The sequence below is a fragment of the Emydura macquarii genome, unplaced genomic scaffold (assembly GCF_026122565.2).
Source record: "Emydura macquarii macquarii isolate MOO-44397 ecotype Brisbane River unplaced genomic scaffold, CSIRO-AGI_Emac_v2 contig_3517, whole genome shotgun sequence".
Classification (NCBI taxonomy): domain Eukaryota; kingdom Metazoa; phylum Chordata; order Testudines; family Chelidae; genus Emydura; species Emydura macquarii.
This window is the reverse complement of record NW_027133654.1, coordinates 10,502,254-10,527,806: the sequence shown is the minus strand read 5'-3', so window position 1 is coordinate 10,527,806 and position 25,553 is coordinate 10,502,254. Positions and strand designations below refer to the sequence as shown.

Below are 25,553 nucleotides of genomic sequence, written 5' to 3'. Positions count from 1 at the left end.
GGATTCGCCCAGTCTCTGCAAGCAGGGACAGCAACGACCCTGCTGCTGTTTTTTTTCCCCACTAAGGGCTGGGCTCCCCTTCCCCTCTCGCCACAGCTGTGCAGGAGCTGGGACTCCCCCCAACCCCCGCTGCGCTACAGCCCTACCTCCAGCCGCAGCGGGGACTGGCGACGACCAGGGTTACCCCACGTGCCCCGCCCCGCCCAACCCGCTGCCCCCGCCTTCTGAGAGGCCCGCTCCAGCCAGCCTAGCGCTCCCCCCCGCCACGTGCGCTCCTAGGGCGCGCTCTCTCTGGATCACTCAGCTACGCGCATGCGCTGTAAAAGGCGACGGTGGGACACAGGGCACACGGCCTCCTGCGGGGAATACGCCCCGCCCCCGCCGTTGGAGGGGCGGGCTGCTGCTGTCAATCATGACGGGGCACAGCAGGGTAGGTTGCGCGCGGCAAGCTGGGTTGAGCAACGGAGGAGGCCCCTAGCGTCTCAACCGTCCTTGTCCCTGCTAGCTGCGTGGCGCTCTCCGCAGACGCTCCCTAACGCCAGTCCTTGAGCAACAGTCGGAGCGTGCCTTGATATTGTCAGACGCTCCCTGGCCTTCCTCGAGCCAATCGGAGTCCTTGCCTAGTGCGATGGGCGGAAAGCCAGGCGATGTCTCCTTAGCAACCGAAGCGAAGCCCCGTACCAGCTTCTGATTGGTCGATTCAAATCGATTCTTTGCGTTGGGTCAAGGAAGGTGCACGGTGCCGGCGGCGGGAGGATGCGGCCGGTTGGCGGGATCAGCCCGAGCTTCGTGGCCCAGCAACGGATCCGGCAGCTGGAGCAGAAGCTGCGAGTGAGTGCCGGTCAGGGGTGGGGGGGGGGTCAAAGGTCACGGGGCGGGGCAACGCTCGGGCGGCGTCTGGCCCCGCCCCTTTACGGCGGGGGGGAGCATTGGAACGTCTTGGTGTGTCATGGCAGTGGCGTCATAGCCCATCTCCCCACCCCATAGGCTGTCTTCTGGGGCTGGCCTGGGCCAGGCCCTCCCATTGGTCAGGTCAGGGGGAGGTGGAAGGGGTGTGGAGCAATAATGAGGTGCCAAGGGGGGGGCCGAGTCCAGCCACTGACTCCCCCCCCCCACACACACACACTCTGAGGGGGAGCCAGTGGCATCGCCCAGAGGAGCTGTGCCTGGAGACCAGACTGACCGAGGGAGTGGAAATAGGCCCCACAGTTGCAGAGCACCCGGCCTCCCATCCAGCTTCCTCCTGCTGGGGTGGTGGATGACCCTCTGGTCCAGCTGCAGGTGGAGGTTGATGAGGCAACGTTGTGGGGCTAAGGACGGAGTGTGCCTGGGAAAGGTGCAGCCAGAACCTCAGGAAAAGCCGGAAGAGGGGCTGCAACCTGGCACATCTTACATAGATGTGCGCCTAGGTCTTGCTCCTGTTGCAAAAGGGACAGGTGTCAGGGAAGTTCAAGAACTGCAACAGGCAGCCACCCGTGCTCACAGCCCCATGGAGGAGCTGCCAGCTAATATCCCAGGTGGGCTGTGGAACCAGAGTGGAGCTGGAAGCCGTGGCTATGCTGCTCAGTGATGCACCCACCATGAGGAAGCAAGGCAAGGGAGTAGCACCTGGGCAGGTTCTCATCTCTGTGGCCTCCTGGGTGCTGCTGCTCGCCTGACACCTGGTGCTGTGGCCCCTGGTGTGCTTGGCCATGGGCAGTCTGGTTCAGCTGGATGCTCCAGAGTCCATGTTGAGGAGGAGCGACATGTTCCTGCCCCAAGTTCCATCTGCTCAGGGCGCCAAGATGAGGTGCTGCTCACAGCAGGATTGTGCAGATGTTCAAATATGAACCTGTGGCCTTTGCTGTGCTCCTTGGGTACCTTAGCCACTTCCTGCTTGAACACACCCACAGGCAGAGCTGTATTAAGTTATAAAGGTATGCCTGGCACCCTGCTTCCAGAGTCATGTGATAAGATCAGAACCTCAGTTTCCATTACAAGAAAATGTTTCTAGCCCTCCTGGTTGCTAAGAAAAGTTTGAAAATGTGACCTGAGTATAACCAGTGCTGTGATGTCTACCTGAGTCTATATCTGCCTCCACCAAGGAGATAAGCAGTAGTCACTAGAATCATGGAAGATGCTACCTGGCCTCTTACTCACCATCAGAACAGACCGGGTCTCTGCTCTGGAAGGTCCTCGAATGCTCAGGCAGGGATGCCCCACTAAGCATTGTAGGATTAATTCCCCTTTGATGGGGCTCAGATGCTCAGGGCCTTTTGTTTCCAAGGATCAGCTTGAGGAATTTTGAGAGAAATAGTGGCCATCACCCAAGCACGTTCCATTTAGAGCACCAGAATGAGCTGTCACTCCTGGCAGATTGTGCTTATCTATGTTATATACTCATCCTTCTCCCTTTTAACATGCTTTGAATAGCAGTGAAATATTTATCAATGCCAACATTTAAATTATCATTGGTCATCTGAACTAGGGTCACAGTTTACCAAAAATTAAAATATAAAATTGAATCCATGGTGAAAACTTGAGACACTTCTGGTTTTCCCAGATAACATTCCTTTTCAGCATCTTCTGGCAATCTGAAAAGAGCAATATCATCTGCTTTCCCAACCCAATTTGGCTGTGTAGAAGAGAACCCCCTGTGGTTTCAAAATTGGGACATTTTCTTTGTGTTTACAACTTTTCTCTGCATTACCAGGAAAGTATAATCTGTACAGATCATTGAAATACAAGATTGAGTGGATGGCTGTTCTTACTGTAAACTGCACAAGTTATCAAGAATTTGAGTACTTGTAATAAACGGTGTGTTCACTGATTAAATAACAGATGTGCATTAAACTAGACTAGGGGTTCTCAATCTGGGGGTCATGAGCGGGCTCCACTGACCTTTTTTACTCTTTTCATTTTTTTTATATATATTTCTAGCCTTATGATAGCAGAAGGCATCTTGAAAGGTGAACTGAGCTTTAACTGATGCAGTGATGCCTACATGAATCTGCACATAGCCTGAACAATAGCTCATGGATTTTCAACCTGGGGGGCATCGCACCCAACAGAGTTGCAAAAAGGTGTTGTAAATACCCCCACTTTCCCAAGTTGCTAAACCAGCTAGTTTGGAAGGGAGTGCCAATATGGGAAAATGGGTCTCAATTTTGAAAAAGGTGAGAACCAGTACCTAGACAACTTAATAAATGGAAATATCACTTAACTGATTATAAAAATGTATATTAAAGAAAATAATATTAGTGTAAGTTTATATCACACCACATTCTTACACTGCAATATTCATGCTGCTGAATAATAAGTGCATGATTGTCAAAAGATTATTGGCCTGACTACATTCAGAAATAAATTCAGTTTTATTGCTGAAGGTGAGGATATATGAAAACTAACCTATCAGTTGTTGCTTTTGGGTTTTTTTTTTTTCCAGGCTAAAGAAGAAAGAATAGTTGTGTTGGAAACAGAAAATGCTCTTCTTCATCTGAAACTTGCAGAGGTAATTATATTGTGCATGTTTAATTTCTTGTAAAGTGAGTGGAGATGTATCCATGTTGTTTGTGAGTTGGTGCTAAAACTCACTACCTAAAGAAAAGTTGGAATCCATTTTATCATGTTGAAAACCTGTCATCTTCCAGTGAGGTAACCTTTCAAAAGACTGGGACACAGCATCACTTTTTGTGAGCACAAATTTTTGCTGAAACGTTTTCCACACTTTCTTTAATTGCAGGTGCAAATCAGGTAAGTCAGAAGTACAAGTACTAGGATACATGCCTGTACTTTCATGTCTTCAAAAATGAACTGAGGGATTAAACATACATTTCCAAATTTGAGCACTTTCACACTGAATTACCTGATTTCTGCTTGCAGTTGAACTGGATGTGCAAAATGCAGGTACAAATATTGAGGGTGCAATTTACACCCACAAAAAGGAGGTCACTCTTTTCAAATATTTGGCCTTAAGTAGGTTGCAGGAACCAGCATTTATAATTAATAGGCTTATCAAAGATGCTGTATTGAGTGTCTTGATGGTATTTGGGTACATACATGTCTTGTGTTGGAGGGAGTAAAACAAAATGTCACTGAAGCAGTTGGAAAAGCCTAGCTATGGCTAAACTAACCCACTTCCTTTCATCATACCACAGATTAGAAGGGACAACTATTTCTGGAGCAATTATTGAAATAATGAACAATCCTCATAAACAATATTTTGCCTCTTCAAAGCTGGGACTCTAGAGATTTAAAGAAATTTGAGTAGTTGTTTATTGTGCAAAACCAGTACTGGCTGTGTGGATTAGAGGTAATAGTGACTGTCAATTGAGAAGTTCTAATCCAGGCTGAGTCATTAAATCGCTGTGTGACCTCAGGAAAGCCACTTGCCCTCGCTGTGTTGGTTAACTCTGCTGGATGAAATTGGGTTTAATTAAAAAAATAAGAAGGCCTGACTGCAAGCCAGATGGTGCATCTGAGATGACTTTTGCTGGGTAGACACAAAAAATACTGTACTTTATTTCAGAGAAATCTATTTCTATTGTGTTTTATAGCATTTAGTGAAGATATTCTTAGGAATTTGAACTGACCTTTTTATCTCAGGCATGCAAGATGGAGACCATTCTAGATAGGAAAGTGCATCAGAAGAAAGAATGTATCTTGTAGACAAGACACCCTCCTCCAGAGCCAAAGCCATATGAGGGCTTTTCTACATGGTGTTTAGTCTGCACCAGAGTGTTTTATCTTTTAGTTTGCACTAGTGTGTCATGCACTCACTGACCCATATGGCCCTTGCTGGCTCACACTGAAAGTTCACTGGTGTACATTAATGCAGTCCTGTTTCAAACAGTACTATATTAATTTGCACTTAGGGAACTCTTAGCATGTGCCAGCGGAGTCTATGCGGGTCAGTTAGTGCAGGACACACTAATATGGACTAAAATTTACACCTCTCTTGTGTGGACTAAAGCATTACGTAGGCAAGTGTGAGTTAATATTCTGCCTCCTGGGCTAACGAAGCAGGCAGTTTGTCACAAATCTAGACATTGCTGCTAGAAAAATACATTCCAGAGTTTCACTTGATAACTGCCAAATAAACTGTGTGGTTGGAGCAGATAAAGGTGTATGGGGAACACATTGAATGCACCACAAACAGGAGGAAACATTGCCAAATGGTTAATGACACTGGAAATATCTTTTTGCTTAGCTTTGTACTTGCATTTCTGTTAAGACAGTTACGTATAGAAAAATATAATATAATCTGTGATGGTTTCAGCATTTTCATGATAAACTTCAGATCCTTTCCTCCTCCTAGAGTGGGGGGAGGAATTTCTATTTTACAACCTTGAATATCCTTCCCCTTTCTCCCCACTTTACTCTTTCTTCCCCTAATCTGAAAGCCCCCAGTAGAGCTGGTGCTAATTTTTACCCCCTTGGAAATTTTCAAGGAAAACAAAATAGGTTTTTGAGGTTTCATTGAAACTTTCCATGTGAAATTTTGAATCTTCAGTGACAGATTTTGGCCAAAGATGGGAGTGGTGGTGCTTCATGGGAGTTGTAGTTTGCTCTTTGTGTCCCCATTCTCCTCTAGAAGTAGGAGAATCTCTCTCTAACTCCCATATTGCTTGTTGCTCCCAATTTTTAACACGTAAAAAAATAATCGATTACAGTGATTTGAGAGTCGAATAAGCAGAAACTGCTTTAGCACTAAGGAAAGGTGAAAATTGAGTTGATTCACTGTTCCAGCAGTTATCAAACTGTGGTCCATGGAGTCCTTACAGCGGGCGGAAAGCTGGCTAGTTTAGTAGTCACATAGGCCCAGATCCTCAAAGGTATTTAGGCACCTAAATAGGTTTGAGAATCTGGGCCATTAGTGCTTTTTTTCTTCTTTGTTGCCAGTTATTAAATTTCATTAAAAGATTTTTTTAAATGTAATATTTTCCTGTTTTCCTTTATCATGTAAGCAACTGTAGCTGCTCCAGGGATGTTCTGTGTTTGGATGGGTCCTGCCGTTGCTTTATTGCAGTCCTGAATAGAAGGGGTTCTGCTCTGGGAGACAATTTTTCTATTATATGTGGTCCATACTATGAAAAAGGTTTTGAGAACTCCACCCTGCTTGGATAAGTCCAAGAATCTTTTGGAGAGTATAAATCATTCTTTTCTTTTGTTTTGGCAACAATTCACTGAGCATCATGTTGCTCTTGTTGTCTTCTGTGTGTCAGCTATAATTGGATCTTCGGTTCCACCAAACTGTTGTGGCAAATGAACTGAATTAAATCAAGCCACTGTCTGGTTCGATTTAGTTCTTTATTGTCACTTGAAGTGGTGTTGTTGCAATCTGTCCTGCTATCTTAATTTAAACAACTGGAAACTGCAGTCACAACTCATTTACAGATTGAATGAACTTGCAAGCAAATTCCATAATAGATAGAACTGCACTCTAGAAATAAGAAAAAAAGAGTACAAATACTAGTTAAGCAATGATAGATGTCAACATCTTGTGGGGGGAAATTGGAAAAAGGGGTTAGCTAGTTTCAGTAGTGCCAAGAATGCCTGTAAATAAGAGTGGTGACTGAAAAGTGCTTGTTTTTTAATATTATGTAGGATATTGCTCTGCAGAATTTCACAAGTCCTCCTCTGCAAAGATTTCATAGTTCAGTGATCTTCAGTATAATGAAAGTTGTAGTTCCAGTTCAGTTATAAAACCCATTTTTTTTTCTTCTAGTTTAATTTCGAATAACTTAGGCATAAAATATTGCTTTTCAATTAAGTTTACACTTTAGATTTTCAATATTAATTTTTCTACATATCCTAAAAAAATTGGTTTGGCCACTTTAAACTGATGGCCCATTTTACCACTGTATTATTCGATGTTTACACCAGTGTAGCTCCACTGATTTCAGTGCAGTTCTGCTGGTATAAAACTGGAGTATCAGAGTGGTAAATCAAGGTCTGAGTGTTTAATAAAATTGCTTCAATACAAATGAAAATTCAAGGGAAATATAATCCAATAAAACTTGGCTGAAATAGTAGTACAGATCTGTTTATAGTGACCTAAACCTGGCAATTCAGAGAGTAAGCTGAAACACCATCTTTTCCATTGTGCCTGTGAAGTGCAGCACATATTATATGGTTTTCAATGTCATCTGCTGATTGACAAACCCTGCAATAATTAGCCCTCCTGTTTGGGAATAGAGAAGAAGAGCATTACAGCCTTCACTCCCATTTTTAGTGTTAGTTTGGTTTGGTTAAGGTAATTACATTTTCATAGTTCGAAGGAAAACTACTGTAAAATTTGGTGACTTGTATTAACCCCTTCTTTTTTTTTTTTTTTTTAAACATAAAGCCAATGAAGCATTGTCTTTTTATACATAATGGATAAAACATGGTCTTAGTTGGTTATTTTTTAAAGTATGGTCTTCACAGACTGGTCATCCATTACTGCAAATACGGAATTTACTATAGTAAAGAGATGGCATTTGAGTGCCTGTGTTCTATTCCCTGGCTGCTGCTAGTGTACAAATCTTCTACGTTAGACAAAAACATACACGTACGGAGTTGTGAATCTTCCAAGTGACATTCTTAGATTTTTTTTTTAACAGAGTCGAGGATTGATTGGCAGAGGTACTAATGAAGTGGCACAGCTTTACTTTGTTCATGACAAGCAACAGAACTTGCATAGATGCACGAGCTCCATTATAATCGAGGTTTATGGAGCAATGCAGGTAAAGAATCTTAGTAATAATGCAGAGATACTCAGTGCACTGAAGCAGTTGTAAAATATGTTAAAAAACAAGCAGTCAGTTCTAAGTCTAAGACAATTAATTTCTGAAAGATAGCCTGATGCTGTAAAATCTCTGTACGTTGCATTCCCATCAACTTCATCAGCAATTCCCCATATGAAGGGCTTGTGGGATCAGTCCCATAAGCAGTCTATCATATTTTATTGGTCAGTGTGTTTGTGTTTTACAGTACCTAAAACTGACCTCATTTTCAAGGCAATGAAGACACGAAAGCTGTCCACCCAGTTATATTAAAAGATGTTATACGTCTGTTAAAAGGTACTGACTGCAAACAGGCCGTAAAACTGTGGGTTTCTCTCAAGAACACTTGCAGATGTCAACTTTTTTTGAGGAATATGAGTCTCTGAGTCGATGCCTAAAAGCCTTGTATAAAAGGAGTGCATCTGACCTGTCTTTAAAAAGGAGAAATAACATAAAAGAGGAATGTGGTGTTTAATAAATGAAATGTACTAATCTTATTAGAGTGACCCTTCATAGAAAATCTTGAAATAATATTTTAAATTTTAGGTTAGATAATGTGGCAGAGTTGATTGGGATGCAACACATTGGACTGTGATGGCTTTCTATCAACAAGGAGATAAATGTGTTACAAGAGGCAAAAGCTCTCCAGATACAATTTTAAATTACCAGTATTCCTAAAACTGTAACTGAAAAACACTGGATTTCTTACTCTGTTGTATTCTGTGGCTTTTCAGAGGTAAAGCTGCAGTAGAATTATTTTTAACCTTCAGTGCAATTTATTGTCTTACCATTAAAAATTAGTCAGATAATTAATTCAGATTGAAAGGCTGACTATGTAGTACTAATAATATCAAAATACCAAAGAATAATACTCAGCACTTTCTCATCTTCAAAGTTCCTTAAAAAGTATTAACCATCACAACATCTCTATGAGAGAAATCATTATTAACCCCTTTTTGCAGATTGGTTAGATGCCTTGTCCAAGAACCTAGAAGGAGATTTCCTGACTCCTAGTCCTACAGTCAAACCACACGTCTCTCTGCATTTCATTTATTTTTATTCATTTATTTCAATTTTTAACTCTCAGTCTGAGATGCTCTGGTTGCTCTTACACATAATGAATATTCACATTATACATTGTATAGATGCATTCTAGTAATAATAAACATCCTAACCCACACTATAAAGGAGTCTAATCTTTGTAAAATGCATCTTCCTTCATATCAGTTAGAGGAAGTGGCTCATTATAGAAAAGTCTGAGGATGAGCCAGGTAGGTAGCTATTGAACAAAGTGTGTAAAATGTGCAAAGTAAGAATATATTAATAACCAGTTATTTACTTATTTTTTAAGTATTTGTCTTTAAAATTACTTGTGTTTGTGATTCATAAGCATGCAAAGAACACAGTTACTGTATCTTGGTTTTAGTTGATAAATAAAAAAAGATACTTTGTTCCACATTTAGGGCCTGATGCTGTGATGGTTTGAGCATTTGCTATGAAATGCTGAGAGCCCTTATTTCCTGCAGAAGTCAATTGGAAAGGAGATGACTCAGAATCTTGCAGGATCAGTCCTTAAATAAATCCATTCATTATATGAAATATAAAAATTCTTCTTGGTTGTGATACCTGGCAATAATTATTTACATTACGGATATTTTACCAATTCCCCAACTGCTGTTTTTACATCTTTAGTAAGATGTTGTTTTCTGCTTATTGCACAGAAATTTAAGCAAGAACTGAAGAATCTCCATTCATTTGCTCTTGAGCTTGCAAGAGACTTTCAACATCAATGCAAGAATGATCTTTACCAAGTTTTAGCTGCTGTCCAAAGGATCCAGCTGAAGAATGAAACTATGCAAAGTAAGGCTCACTGCACTTATGTTTCAGACATATAACACTGACCTTACATTTCTTATCTTTTTATTTGGTTTTGACACAAGTGTCACTTAAATTTTAGTATTTTTTTTCCCTTTGGGCTTTTAGATCTTGAGCATTCCTTAGATTTCGGTCTGAAGCAGGTATTACCAAAAATATGTATATAATCATATATTTTCACAGGACAGCATGCCTGACAATAGTTTGGATCTATTTTTTTATGCTGATTGCAGCTTCTACTAGACTGCTGAGTTGGCCCAGTTCTAACATTTTTAATGTGAAATTTTCAGGCTTGTTATCTTGACTATTTTGGAATAGTAGAATAAAAAATGCATTACGTTAGCTGAAACTTTGTACTTTTGACTGTACCAGGGAAAATCTTAGGAAATTTCAAACTTCTCAGAATAATGTCAGAACACAGGACAAACTGGATTTTTAATTTTTTTTCTGATGTTTTTAGGGGGAAAATATATACTTCTTAATTAAAAACAGACACACAAGGAACTGTGTAAAATGACACTATAAGGACTACATTTTCAAAACTCAGTGCCTGTTTGACTTGCAGAGCGTGTATGAATGCTAAAGCATGCATTTGTGTGCACAACACTCTTTGTATGTGTAACTCAGGCACCAAGGCCTTGATTATGCAACTAAACCATCCAATGTGGACCCCCGCCCTGCACATGTTCAGAACTTATTGATGTCAGTGGAACCCCACACAGGCCTAAGGGTCTGTGCTAGCAGGTCTGATGGCAGGATTGGGGCCCAGATTTTTGAAAATGTAAACATAAAGGTCTGATTTCATTAACCCAAAATGCAGGAATAAAAAGTAAAAACCAAAATGTGTTGACCACTTAACAATTCGCATTGCTATACCCAGGTATTGCAACACATGAGATAAATTGTCAATTTTTATGCTGCAAAAAATCAGTTAGGTCTGGGTCTTAATTTGACCCCAGTAGGATTACTCATATCACGGTAGCAAGCACAATGCCCAGTGGCAAGCGTCTGCAGAATCAGTCCCAACTAACTTTTCCCTGGTAGTCCGACAGATGAATTAAACAAGGACTATGTACTCTGCATGGATTTAGAATTCTCCACTGCCAAGATGATGAAAACAATTAAACAGACCACCTTTGATACAGCAATGGAGAACAAAGTAGAAAACTGAACCACGATTAGGCTGAATGCTCCAATTTATTAGGCTGTGGGGGGCAGTTAGCCCATAAACAAATACAATGTAAACTAGTTTAAACTAGTTTAAAAATATTCTGTATAGGTTCCCACAGAATCCTCTGGCCTGTTGCTGTTGACAATCCTTAATACATTCTGTGATGTCACTTCAACACTTATCTCAAAATAGCATGTTGGTGCTTGGGTGAATTTTGTGTTCTTAACTTGCATTTTGCAGTTCATTGTTATTAATTATTATGTATTAAGGATAATATTATGTACCCTGCAATATAAAATATTAATGTTCTGAATTAAGCCCCAATCCTGCATTGTAATCTATGTGGGTGCAGCCACTGACTACAGTGGATCTGTGTAGGAATACAGCAGTTCCACCCATATGGATCAAAATGCAGGATTGGGACCTTATGTAACAATGACGTTTATAAGGATGTCAGGAAGTGGCAAGCTATTAACTCATGGAAAATGTTTTCAAATGTAACACTTAAATATTAATAATGGTAAATAGTAAAGATATCCAGCGAGGCCCAGCATTAGCACAAAAAATATTCTCGTGGGATAGATTTGGGTTTGAAGAACTCAAAAGACTGACCAAATGCACACAAATTCTAAGTTTTTAAAAATAAATGCAAATATGAAAGGTAGGAGGGACTTTTCTGCTGTAAATTTGTTTGACCCAAGCAAAATGGAACTTGGCATGATACAAAGGATATGTGGTCAGATATCCATATCCCTCTCAACTAAATGAGGTGGGGGTAAGAAAGAGTATGAATGATACATTGTCAGTATTATAAAACTTAACCAGAATAGGTTCACGGATCATCATGGAAGGGATTCTATCTGGAGACTAATCCATTTGGTAAAACAAAATAAAATTGGTGGGCCAATTACACAATCTTTAGTATACTTAACTAATATAAAGAGACCTATTCAGAATTATTGTCCTGAGATGTACTTACTACTAGCAATCCCAAAATATGTATTCCAGGGAGATCATGTGTTACCTGTTTAAACTCTTATATAAAAGAGAGGCTCAAGCTGACATGCTTGATAGGCAATTAACCATAGAAGACATGTACAAACATTCTGAGTATGTAAATTGCCAGACTCTGATGGATATACAGTGAACTGTAAAACAGTTGTAAAATAACTGAGTTGAGTAGCCCCCTTATTAGAGATATTTAATCTCAGTCTGAAAACTAGACATTGCCATCTTTGCTATGTGAAGTATGAATAATACTAATTTCCAAACCAGGAACAGACCCATTATTCTGTCCTTATTGCCATAGTTCCTTAGTTAATATAGATGCTATCATTTTAGTAAAAATATTGACAGATTGACTGACAGGAGTCCTCCCAAGACTCATATAGCAATGAAGCAGGTTTTGTGATGGGTGGCAAATTTTTGAACATTTAAGACTCTTTAACTTAATCCATCATACAGATACTATCTGAAAAAGGCCATATCAGTGTCTGTGGACACAGAATAGTCTTCAAAAGATGGAAGAACTAGTATTGTCACTGCTTGGCAAGTTAGCGGTTATGAAGGAGCAAATTCTAAATCCTGTAAGTGACCAAGTGAGTAACTGGGGGAGGAATTATTATACCACTCCTAATAAGCTACACATAAGTTTTATGAAAGCCACTGTGGTCCAGTCTCCTTACACAGGCTCCTCCTTCCTGTGGTGGGGAGGATGGAAGACCATGTGGAGCAGCTAATCCTCTAGCCCACCCAAGCACTGTCATTCAAGACCTTCCTTCCCCCAGGAGCTGAGCTCTGCATCATGCAGGAGATATGCATTCTCTGCATGGCCACTAGGAATCCTGTGTTCATCCACTTCTGCACAGCCCACCCTCACCAGCTCTGCAGCCTGGGATGCCCCCTGTGCCTGGACGTAGGGGGGCCTGGATTTGGGTCCAAATGAATGTTCTCCCCAGACTTTCCTGTCCCTTCAAAATGTTCCTTCTGAAATTAAGAACAAAACCAAAAAGTCTGCTTCTTTAAAAACTTGAATCAAATCACTCTCAGGTTCTTGTGGGGAGATTAAAAACCAAACTAAATCTCTGCATAGTATAAAAATAATGCAGTATCCTAAAGAGCAGTATTACAGACAAATAGAGCATCTGATAAAACCTATAGATACCATCTGGTTAGGACTAAACCAATGTGTAATGAAACCAGTTACTCAGGCTAGTGCTAATCATTTTTAAAAGATAATTAATTTTAGCCCTCTCCTGGAACCTCTCTTTCAAGATAACTGTAACAAAATCAAAAAAGCTAGCAATGTGAAACGTATTGTATCATGGCTCTCTATTCTAGAAGGCAGGGGAACCATTTTCATTGAGTTTATTGGCCTCATTTTAAAACTTGGACCGAGTATGGAAAGAAAAGATTTAAAATTATGATATTAACATGATGTTTGCAAACCATCACTCACGTTCATTCTGCTTATACATTATACCCTTTCCCCCACCCTGTGTCTGTCTTGTCTACTTAGCTAGTAACCTTCCAGGGGCAGGGACTGTCTTATTTTGTACAGTGCCTAGCACAATGGAGTCCTGATGTTAATTTGGGTTCCAAGGCACTACCATAATACAAATGTTAAATAATAATAAGTAACTTCTAGAGTGGCTCACAGCTGCAATAAGCAGGAATCCCAGGAGAACACAAATGATAATGGTAACAAATGGCCTGGTTCATAAACAAATAGTTCCACACAAGAAAGGCTTAGAAGTAATTGCCTGTTAGAAAATGGGCTTTGTGGAGCTTCCATTAAAAGGGTTTATCTCTGCTGCATATAAAGCCTCACAAAACATGAAAGGCATAAAATTATGATGCTTTACTCCTGTATGGGAGTGAGTGTTGGGAAAGCATGTATGAAAATACCAGCTGTCAGGTGCAAGAACTTGAAATAGGGGCTTATACAGTGCTTGGATAAACACAGGTTGTCGAAGACCTTAATTTGTTTTCTTCGGATCCCAAGGAATCATCTGTCTTTTTTTTAAAAAACAATTGTGACAGCTTAGCGATCTTTGTGACAAGCTGGCTGTTGAGTTCTGTTTTCACAATTACTTTCACAACAAAAAAGGCTAAAAAATATTTTTTTTAAAAAACTCTAAAGCATGGATTAAGTGGAGCAGAGCTTGTAATGTTCACCAGACCTCTCGCAAAGGCTCACCTCACAGAGATCACCTCTAATAACTAAAACCATTTGCTTTCCAGCTTGCTAAAAAAATAGTCCTATGTGCTAGTTCTTAAAGAGGATTAGTGTATAAAACAAATGAGAAATTTTTACATCATGCTTTAGATATGAGGGGCTTCACTTGAAAAATCTTATGTGAGGGAACTGTGCCAAGTGGTCAAGTTCAGGCTTATAACAGAAAATGCCTTGCAGCCTAGCCGGAGGTCACTGTTAAAATTCCATAATACAATTCCTTCTCTGTTGGTTTCTCCAAGAAAATTCAAGAATTGAGTGTTGCTGCATATATTTTTTTTTTTAAATATTACTGTCTTATGTGCCCAAAAGGAGTAGTATTCTATTTTGACTTCCAGGATAACACTGAAAATTTTAACCCCTCTATTGTTTAGGTTTAACCCAACATTAACTCACAAATGATTTCTCAGACCAAGTTAGTGTTACTAGCTTTACTGAATGCAAGAAAGGGACCATTCTCCATTCAACTCCTGTCTTGCCTTGCCCCTCCAACTGACAGCTTGAGGCACCCCTTCCTAATTTGCACACTGGAAAGTACCTAAAGGCTGACAGCCTGAGGTGTACGGATCTGGAATGGCAAAAATAAGATCTGAGAAAATTCCAATATAAAACAAATGTTTAAAGTTTTCAGATTTTTAGATTCTAGCAGGGAGTATAATTCATATGCTTGCCAATTGAATTTTAAGATCTCAACATAACTTCTTTATAAAAAGGTGAGTACGGCCTGTTGGCATTATTGCTAGCCCAATTCTAGGGCTACATTCCTGGACTTCTGTACCTCTTCATCACTGGTCACCTCACTCATGATTTCTTGCTGGGGTTCCTGCGGGGTTGCTTTCTCTGATAGTTTACAGGTTTTTCTCATCTGCCACATGGATCTTTCTGTGTTTTAGGCCCTTTCAGTGTGAATGTAATTAGGTTGAAACAAAATCTTCTGTGAGGTTGGAGACCTTTTACTCTGTCCTATACGTCTTTCTTCAGCTTGTGTGAGGAGGACTCTCATGGGATTTCAAAAGATTAAGCTTTCTATAAAATCCTAGAAATGAAGAGTACTCAGCATTTTATGGAGAACATTTTCAGCTCTGTTTACAAGGGTTTAGCAGCACAATAAATGAGTTGCATGTCTAACTCCCTGCCTACTGTATTGAAAATTTATGCTCAGCTGAACAAGCAGAGGCATGAAGCAATGACTCTTCTGCCTTTGTTATATAAGTATAGACTCAATTTTCCAGGACAGTCGGACTCCAGTTCCATCCCATGTGAAGTATTTTCTCAAAATACTTCATGTCATTGCAACTTGCATAAGATTTGTACTCTCCTGTCTATTTGCCAAGAGCAAGTTCATGCCTGTCTGTTCATGCTAGAGCTCTCCCCAGCTTCCATCTTTTTAACTCCTTAATAAGCCACCCACTGTTGCAGCTGCCTTGGCACTTTCCCTCTGCATAGGAGGGGAACACATGCTCTTATTGATGCTTAATGAGCCTGCAGTAGAGGTGGTTAGAATGGAGTAGATCATCACCTGTTTGCTCAGTGGAAGAAAAAGCACATCACCAGCGCAACATGTCTGATGTCTAACAACTAAAACAGCAGGAATCCCAAGGTGGCCCCTGTGCATTGGTCTCTCACATGGTGATAGATAGCTCTGGCCTACCTGGACTGGCAGATCTGAATGATCTTTGAATGCCTCTTACATCTAATAATTTAACATTTTCAGGGTTATATGTGTGTGTGTCTGTAGTAATTGTGCTCCTAGTTCACTTAGGTGCTACTGAAAATCCTACCTATATACCCAAGAGTTTGGGTTTTTAAAATGGCTTTCTTCTTCCAGCATTCCAGACAAAAGCATTTGATCTTGAGCAGTCTTTACACGAAATTAACGAGAGATACCAGCAAGAAAAACAAAAGAGAAAAATACTTCACAACAGTTTAGTGGTAAGTATCTATAATGAGAGAACCAGTGTGACCTGGCAATTATAGGCATGATTTCCCAAACATCATAACAAATGAATATGCTCGTACTTGATGTATCAGACCCTTTGTCTATATACCATATGCTTCTTTACAGAGGTACATCAGCTTTTTGCAGCAGTCATACCATGTTGTTCCTAATCAGAAATGTCTTTTAAATGTAGTACTTGTGCCCATTATTCTAAAAAGGAGAATCCTTGGAGCATAACCTAGTCTCCCAGTTCTCCTCCCTCACAAACTCTTATGCATGTTCTTAAAGTAAAGCATGAGTATGTCAGGATCAGGGCCTACATGCATATCCTCTTTTATTGATTTGTACTAAATACATTTTTTATATTATAATCCAAGGAACTGAGGGGAAATATCCGAGTGCATTGCAGGATCCGTCCCTTACTGCCTTTTGATACTGCTTCTGGACACTCAGTCCCACAAGATAGGTAACTTACTTCTGAAATACTATTCTTTTAGTTGATGCATAAAACAACGTACAGAGAGAACAATGTGGGGTTTGTGCGGGGGAGTGAAAATAAACATTTTCTTGGTTTCTTGCTTTTTCTGTACTATGGGAGGACTATAATCTTACTATAAAATATATATTATAAATATTTATGAAGGCATTGCCAACATCAGCCTTCTCCTCCTCCTCCTATCAAATTGGTAATGTGACATTAGAGAAGGAAATCTCTCATTTTTCTCTTGCTTAGTAAAATAGTTGTCTTCCATGTGGTGTTTTGTGATACTGTGGATCAGACTCACTGCTGGCATAAATAGGTGCAATTCCATTGTTTTCCATGGAGTTGCATCTTCCTACACTACAGGGGGATTTGGTCCTATAACTCCAGTTCATTATACAATTACCTGTAAGTGTCAACACATCTTGGGATGAAAGAGGAAAGGCAGGATTAGGTTTGAGTAAGTAAGAAGCAGGTAGTTGCTTAGATGGCTAAAGGAAAAGAAGAGAGGGATTAAAATAGCAAGTGAGACTCAGGACAGAGCTATGTAGGTGGCTAGACACCAACCACACTATGATCTTCTGTGGTCAAGAAATGACTATCCCTAGAAACCACAATTTAAAACCTGTGTGTGTGTGTGTTTGTGTGTGAGAGAGAGAGAGAGAGAGAGAGAGTGCGTGCGAACGCACCAAGGTATAAAGCTGCTCCTTAAGGCCCAGCATGTAAGAGGGCACAAGGAGAACCTAAATCCCCTGCCTATTTCTTGGCTGATCTGGGAGCTATAAAAGCACAGGGGATGCTGCCAGGATGGCTGCTCAGATGAGTTTGTGTCCTCTCCTTCTCCCCTTACTGAAAGCTGCAAAGGCCTTTAGTGTTTGTTAGTATGTGCAAAGTTGTTCATTTTGAATTTTCCTGTTAATAAAGCTAACCATGAGGAAAGGGCCTTAGACATACCTGTAGTCTGGAGTTTTATTTTACCTTCCCTAGCTGATGTATCTATCTGCCTGTTGGCTCAGAATATATTTGAAAAGCCCATTTATTTTTGCCAAATCTGCTAAAAATATAAAATAATTTTAAGCATTAAAAAAAAACATATTTAGGAAATTTCAAGAAGCCTGATGAGGAAATTTTATATAATCTAGGCTTGTACCTGTGAGGAACCTGATCACTGTTTCTGTGGTCCTCTGAAATAATAATACGTTGAGCTGCAGAATCTCAATGCAAAACAGAATAGATAATACCATACATATGATCGCTATGTCAAACTTTTCTTAATGTGCTGAAACACTTACACGCATGAGTAAATTTACACATCAGTAGTCCCAGTCAGTTTTGGACTAGAAATGTATATAAAATTATTTATGTCAACAAATGTTTGAAGAATCCGATCAAATACTTTAAAAGAAAGTGTCTTATCTAGTTGAATTTACTAAACACCCCTTGTTTTTTATTTTGCCATTAGAGTTTCTGCATCATTAGAATGGTTTGCATATAGCTGTATTCTTAATTTGGTTTATTGTAAATTTGCTTGTTTATGTAAAGTCCTTTATTGTGGTTAATTGCAATTTAATACTATATCTATTAATAAATAAACTATGTAGTTACTTTGTGGTTATGATATTACTACAAAAGTAGTGAAAATTCCAAGATTCGTTTTCAAGATGTCATTCTTGACATTTTTTAGATAATTACATAGTTCACAGACATTCTGAGTGTTTTTTGGAGATGAATGAAAAAAATTATGATTTTGTTTCTTCCTCCCTTCCCACCCCAATAGGCACAGAAAGCTTTCGGAAAAAGTAGCACATGCTGCTGATGATGTGAGTATATTTAATAATAAAAGTATATTCAGAATCCGGAACAAATTAAATGATAGTAGAAAAGAGACAAACGAAGGGGAAATGTCTAAAGCACTTTTGAATGAGAAGGGCAGTTCATTGTTTGTCTACCTGCTTTGCTTCTTCACGCAAAGTAATTTGGTTTGAGTAATGAGCAATGAAAACAAAATGTAAATTGTTGTGGTGGTTCCATTTCTAGTGAGTAGCTAGCTCTGTGTCCTGCTAGCCAGTAGACCCATGTTCAGGAGCAATTTCAGAGTTTATATATAGATTCCATACAGCTCAGGCCCCACAAATTACTATTTCACTACTGATCAATATGGGTATCAATATGCATCTGGAAGTATCCCACTCCTGTGGATCCTGAATAGAGTTTCACCACATCTTCCCCTCCAATTTGATCCCTGAGCATTTTTTATCCCAAAGTATGTTCAACATTTATCAGTACAGGACAAAAGAGTGGTCTTAATTCTGCTCTCAGTTATGCCAGTGTAAAACTGGAAATAACTCCATTGCATCTAATTATTCTCACTTATCCCTGTTGTATGCCAATGTAACTCCATTTACTTTGTTAAATTACATTTGATTTGCAGTGGTGTAACTGAAACGAGAAAAAGGGCCAGTGGTGTTAGGCTTTACACTGGTGTAGCTGAGAGTAGAATTTGGTCCATTGTTTTTGTTTGAATCCTAATAAACAGAAAATACTGAACATTGCTAAGACATTGGCAGATGAGTTTTGGACATATTTAAATATCTATTTAGGGTCCAGAAGACACTCCCTTCCAGTTTAGACCCATGTTAAAGCATCCTGGAACCAAGCATGTTGACATTGTCCCTTTAAAGGAGTATTCATACATTGATTTCTTTAGTGGAAAAGTAAAAATGATCTAGGCAGATATTTATGGAAGAGTGGAACAGTCTGAGTGAACAGCATAACTCTGCAGCAACTCTAGAGAAAGTAGGATATGTGCTTTATTGTTCAGTATGTTCTCAAACATTGTTAAAAGTGTCATACTGCTACATATAACATAGGTTAACCAAATGTCAGTCATGTCCTCTATCAGCAATGCACACCCTTAACAGGCTGGCAGTGTTTACATGAAACAACCCACCCTGCCAGCAGATGTTGATTCTTTTGGAGAAAGCATCATCTTAGGTTTTCAGAATCAGTGGCCAGCTCATTAGCAGGTGATTTGTGCTGCTGGATCCTGGCTTCTGATAAGCCTTATGGTGCTGGTGGAATGGAACCTGGGTTCTGCTGGTGCAGCCATGTAGGGAATCAGACCTTGTCTCGGTGTGTAATTTTCAGACTGCTGCAGACTTCCTGCCGTCCTGTTGAGCAGCTTGTGCTCACTGTAACTATTTTAAAAATGTCAGACCTTTTTCATTTTTGTTATTACAACATAGTTTGCGGATCAGGATGGAAATATGATATCCAAAGAGTTAGCACAATCACCAACAAAATATTATATTCACGCATGTTAAAGGGGCCTGGCTTAAATCCATGAGAGCAAGGAGATTGAGAGTTGAGGCTGCAAATCCAGATGACCTTCCAGCATTAATTGACACCCTTACCAAATTTAAAAGTTATGAGTTGAGGGTGGAGTATAAGCTCAGGTTCTAGCCTTAATTTTTTTAGATGCTATAGTTTTCAGTCAGATGCTATGCGTTACTTATATGGTGTGTAAGTGTGTAGCCAAATTTCCTTTTCTTAGGGTAGTGCTTAGAATGCAATTGAAAAGTTTCCAAAGTATCTCATGCATTTAAATCTTCCTAATTATAGCTGTACTAGAATGGACACTTAGATTAATACACAATTAGGAAGCTAATGATATATCTGAAGAATTAACTAGAAAGAATAAATATATTGGGAAATAAATAATGCAAATAATATAATTATGTAGATAGTGTTGTTGCTGCCATGACTTACATATTGTACTGTAGAATGCAAAGTCCATTTATGAGCTATTAGGCTTTAATGTGTCAAGAAGACCTATGTAGATAACTTTTAGTATATGGATTATTCCAGATTGTAACAATCTCGTGGATTATATGACAGGCTAATTTATAACAATTTACTTATATCAAGGCCTAGGTTTTAGATCATATAGTTCATAGATCACTGACTTTATAAACTCCAGTGGGCCAAACTGTCCTTATGCTTAAAAATCCTTATGAAAGATCCCAGGAACATGGTTATATGCAAGGGCCTGGTTTTAAAATGAAATTTCTGGGAAGCTGTGTTTTGTCTTTGTAAAAGACTCTGTTGGTTTGAATTTTTTTATTTGAAATTTACTGATTTTAAAGACTCCAGTTTCTGATGGCACATCCTTAAAATACCATGTCCTGACATTTTTTATAAGATTAAGGTTTTTTTAAGAAAATCTGTTTTTTCTGCTTCCGTGTCATTGTTGATAAGGGACTTTTCAGCTAGGGAGAAAGTGAGTATAAGGGGGGGAAATATAATTGACTATACACTACTGACTGTCAACTTTACAAAGTAAACAAACTTGGGAAAAAAAGAGAAAAAATGTTTTTCACCAACTTCTTTTGGTCCTAGTAATCTAGGTGTTATGTGTAACTAGAGTAGTTATACAGTTTTTCAAAGACAAACATACTTTTTTGAGTTGATGGTGTCTCTTTAATTACAGCCCAAATACTTTTGTTTTTGGAAATGAGTTAGCCATTCCCTAGACAGACATTTCTAATTTAAAGGAGTTTTGGGCAAGACAAGGGAGACACTCCTTGCTCCTGTTATAGGTACTGAGCTGAATAGTTCTCTTATTTAAATTGATAGGCTGTAATTATGACTGCCTTTCAGGACTTTTTTGCTCATCTCTGACGATCCTGAAGGTGCAGGTTTCAGGTAAGGACAAAAGTCCTAGCTAGACTTCAAACTCAGATGTTTTGACGATTCTCAGATGATTAGAGCATCAAATTGGGTGTTAATACTCCTGGATTCTATTCCCTACTCTGTCACTGACACATTGTAAGATCTTGAGCATGTCATTTAACCTCATTTTCACCATCTGCTAATGGGATATAATAGTATCTACCACACAAGGATGTTGTGAGGCTTATTGTTTGTACTGTAAAATTATTGTAGATACAGTGATGAGGTACTCTAATAGTGTAAAATATGATTATTTATTGCATATCCCTCCTCCATCTCTGCAAGACCCTGTCAACATTAGAAGCACATTAGCCAGAACCTGGCTAGCACTGTTTCCTAAATCATTGTAGGTAGGGCCTAATCATATTATAAAATATTTTACAAAATTGTGCTTGTAGCATGGTTAGACACCTAGCTACACCTGTAGAGCACATATGCAGCATAAATACAGGTGTGTTGGGGGATCAAGTCACAAGATAGTTGTTTCTCTACATAGTAAAATATGGTTTGCTCTTACAGATGGGGTCTAACTATGTTTTGACCACATCCCTGAACTATGCTTGAGCTCTAGATATGTCGTGATTCCATCCTGTCTGTACTACAAGACTGAGCTGAGTTTTAAGCATGACAAAGGGGACAGTTGCACTGTAACCCCAACACAGATATATTTTAGCGGTGGGTGGACCCTTGCTACCTACCTGTCAAGAACTGTGTTGAATAAGGTTTTGCTTTACACAGATTGAACTGTATGTAGGCAGTGCGGAAACCTGGACAAAATGACCTTGGATTTGGGGTTTTTGAGACTGTTCAGAGAAAAGTAAAATTCAAGTAATTTCCATCCTGTTTATTTAGGGATTCTTATAATTAAATCTGGAGAAGAGGCAAGTGATCTTTTTTACAATCTTGTATGTCTTGTCTTTAGAGTCATTATATCAGCTCCAAAGTATAAAAAGGGTTTAGGTTTTTATTGGATGTACAGCACAGTATTTCTTTTCAATTTCTGAAAAGATTGCTGAAGATTTTAAAGCCTTAGACTGCATCTATAAATAAAATCATTTTCATATAGAGAATCTGGCTATTGCATGAGAGCTCCAGGGTGAGTGTCTCGAAGGCATTTTCTTATTTAATTCAGATCTCTTGGTTTGTGAGATTTGAAAGGGCATATGTCTGGGTTTTCAGATTGTCTCATTCAACAACATTTGCTTGGCAAGGCTGCGTCTTTGTTTTCATGTGTAAGCCTAACTGTTAAATTGAACAGTAACAACGACCTGAGCTTGTCTCTTGAAGCTTGCTAAGTGGTGATGGCAGGTGCTTCTTAGAGACTCTCTTTAATAGAAGTTATCAATCTGTTTAAGCTTTGGAAGGATGTGGGTGTTAGGTGTGCACCAGGCTGACCTTACTGGGGGACAGATCAACACAATGAGTAGCCCCAAAGTTGTGTGGCTGCTTGGGTAAAGGAGAGCTTCTATAAATGAGGCTAATACCTTCTGCACTCTGCAACTTCTTATCCTCTACTTGTTCCTGTTTCTCACTGAGCATGTTCTGCCTATGGGATTGACTCTAGTGCCTTTGGTCTGTAGGGAGGAGAGATCAACTGGCTGCCTTTTTTTCTCTGTTAAATAACTTTTAAAACCTCTTCTCTTTTGGGGTGGTCAGGAGGAAATGGGTGGTGGAAGAGAGCCTTACTTCCAGTAATGAAGATGATGCAGAGAGACTTCCATTGTATTTTGGGAATAATACTGGGTGAATCCTTCTCTTCTTGGATAACAGCTCTGTTATGGGCCTGTCAGCCCAGCAGACTTCATCTTTGCATCTCACAACTCATTTAAAAGTCTTACCTTGGTTCCCTGGATTTCACGTTGCCAAAGCGCCTCACATTGGGGTGTCAGGGACAGACTGAGAATATTTATGCTGTATCCTGACATCATTTCCATGAGCCTAATTGCCATAATGGCATTTGGACTGGGCGGAGTCTGACTCTGCCACTGGAAGAGGAAGCACCCTGTATAACAACCGTAGTGATTTCATGGCCACTATTGACATGGGAATTGCCCCCTCTGGATATGGCTGTGTATCTAGAAAAACTTGCAGAGCTTCAGTAGGCCAGCGGCAATGGAAGCTGTCTTAAGCCATACTGAGCCCCTAAAGAAGGAAGGTTACCATATATGCCCTTATCAAAATCTCTGCGCACAAACACATTTTTCCTTCCTATGCTAAACAGTTGGGATTTTTTTCTCTCTCGTTATCATCTTGGAAGGAAACTCGTCTGAAAATAGATTCTATTTCTGAATCCAAAAATATTTTTGTAAATCCACTGCCCCATCTCAGACTCCTCACTTTCTCTGCACAGCCAGTTGATTGCTTTTCCTGTTACAGTCCCATCTTTCTGCCCTCTTCATTTGTCAGGTACACCAGCTAGCACTGATATGTAACTTAGACCAAAATTTATTTCTCTTCTAAATTTGCCCAATATACTGGCCAGCGTATGTCAATTGAATCTAGAGGGTGAGTTTTGCTGTAAATAGATCAGCAATGGTACACCAGCACTTACTTGTCTGGAAGCAGTACTGTTGGTAAATTCAGCGTAAGAAATTCATGTATGTAGTGTTGTTGTCTCTGATTTATTAGCTGCATGTATGCTGGGCATATAATTATGTAGAGACATTGATTCAACAATGTATGCCATCATTCAGAGTATTGGCGACACACTCAGCTACTGGTTTGAGTTCTTATTTGAAAGGTATTAGTGTTACCTCGCCAAGTTAGTTTTCTGATTCTGTGTTATTGGAAACATAGTAGACTTTTCTTCTGTGCTCCCAGCAAAATCTAATAAAATCTCAGGTAGCTGTGAAAACTCCTTGGAATTGGATGAGTTGTTGTTAAAAACATTTTATGTGCCACCCCTTGTGCTGCTGGGGAAAATATTGTTAATCTTTGCGATTTTTATTTATTTTTGTCTGAAGTTAAAAAAACATTTGAGGGGAGCAGAAAAGTACTTCAGGATTTGAGTTCTTGTGTAACTCATGCCAAGGTGCTGCGATTGCACTCTGCCTGGGTTTAAAGAGCCACTGACACTTGGGAAACTTTAAAAACTACTACCTAATACATTTAGAAATTGTATTTTACTGAAGTCTCATTAAACATCAGCAATTTTACTATGTTCCTTTTCTCCACTGTGGATTACCATGATATTTCTAGATAATTTGCATCTGCGGTTCAATTGTGGGCACAAAAATAAGAGTAAATCATCAAGTCCAGAAATGGCATTTTGCATATGAGGTCTTCTGTATGAATAAAGAGTACCACATGCAGTTAAAATAGTTAAGATGGCTATGACAAAGGTTATTGGTCCTTATGATTTAAGGTAGAACTATAGGGGGAAAAGTCCTGAAAACAGTTTTTTTCTGTTAGGTTTTGAACAGTCAGAATTTTCTGACTGGCTCAGTTCCTGCATATAAACTGGTTGCTGGCTATGGTCTTGAAGAAAATTATTACTATTTATTATTATTATTTATTTGTATTGTGGTAGTTTCTAGCAACCCTGGTACTGGACCAATACCCCCATTGTACTAGCTGCTGTACAAACACAGAACAAAAAGATGGCCCTTGTCCCAGAGAGTATACAATCTAAGAATTTACAATTTAAGTGGTTAGCTGCATTCTGGAGATTTTGTGCTTTTTCTCTGACACATCAAGAATTGTTGATTGTTGGAAATAAGATATAAAGTCAGTTCTACACTTACAATGCTGCAGCTCAGCTGTGCCACCATAGTGCTTCAGTGAAGATGCTACATACAACAATGGGAGAGCTTCTCCCGTCAGCGTAGGTACTCCATCTCCCTGAGTGGCAGTAGCTATGCTGACAAGAGAAGTCCTCCTCTTAACATAGCACTGTATACCTCAGGGGTTAGAGCTGTATAACTACCTCTCTCAGGGGTATGAATTTTCCACACCCTTGAGCAACGGAGTTATATGGACTTAAGTTCCTAGTGTAGACCAAGCCTGAGACTAGGTATTTTTTTCCAGTGTGATAATTCCTAAATTCCTGCTGTATGTTAAAACTTTAAACTCAGTAAACATATATTGTCAGGAGACAAGGTGGGTGAAGTGCTATCTTTTATTAGACCAAGTTCTGTTGGTGAGAGAGACAAGCTTTCACACTTACACAGAGCTCTTTTTTGGGTCTGGGAAAGGTAATCAGAGTGTCACAGCTAAATACAAGGCGGAACAGATCATTTAGCATTAGTAATTAACACATTGTAAGAGACCATTCAAAGTGAAGTGGCCTGTTAACACCTTTGCCGCAATAGGATAAAAAAGGTGGATTAGCGGGTTATAGATTGTTGTAATGACCCATAAATCCAGTATCGTTATTA

The 25,553-nt window shown here is 39.5% G+C and overlaps 1 protein-coding gene across 1 annotated transcript in view; it reads left to right on the top strand.

Annotated features, from left to right (window-relative positions):
* Positions 1–274: 274 nt before the first annotated feature.
* Positions 275–25,553, top strand: part of KIF25 (kinesin family member 25) — a 49,457-nt gene continuing 24,178 nt past the window's right edge. The window contains exons 1-7 of the mRNA XM_067535806.1: positions 275–831; positions 3,425–3,490; positions 7,584–7,706; positions 9,467–9,605; positions 15,855–15,958; positions 16,343–16,431; positions 18,224–18,266. Of these exons, the coding sequence (XP_067391907.1) occupies positions 757–831; positions 3,425–3,490; positions 7,584–7,706; positions 9,467–9,605; positions 15,855–15,958; positions 16,343–16,431; positions 18,224–18,266 (639 nt within the window). The 5' untranslated portion in view covers positions 275–756. The remainder of the gene's footprint in view (positions 832–3,424; positions 3,491–7,583; positions 7,707–9,466; positions 9,606–15,854; positions 15,959–16,342; positions 16,432–18,223; positions 18,267–25,553) is intronic.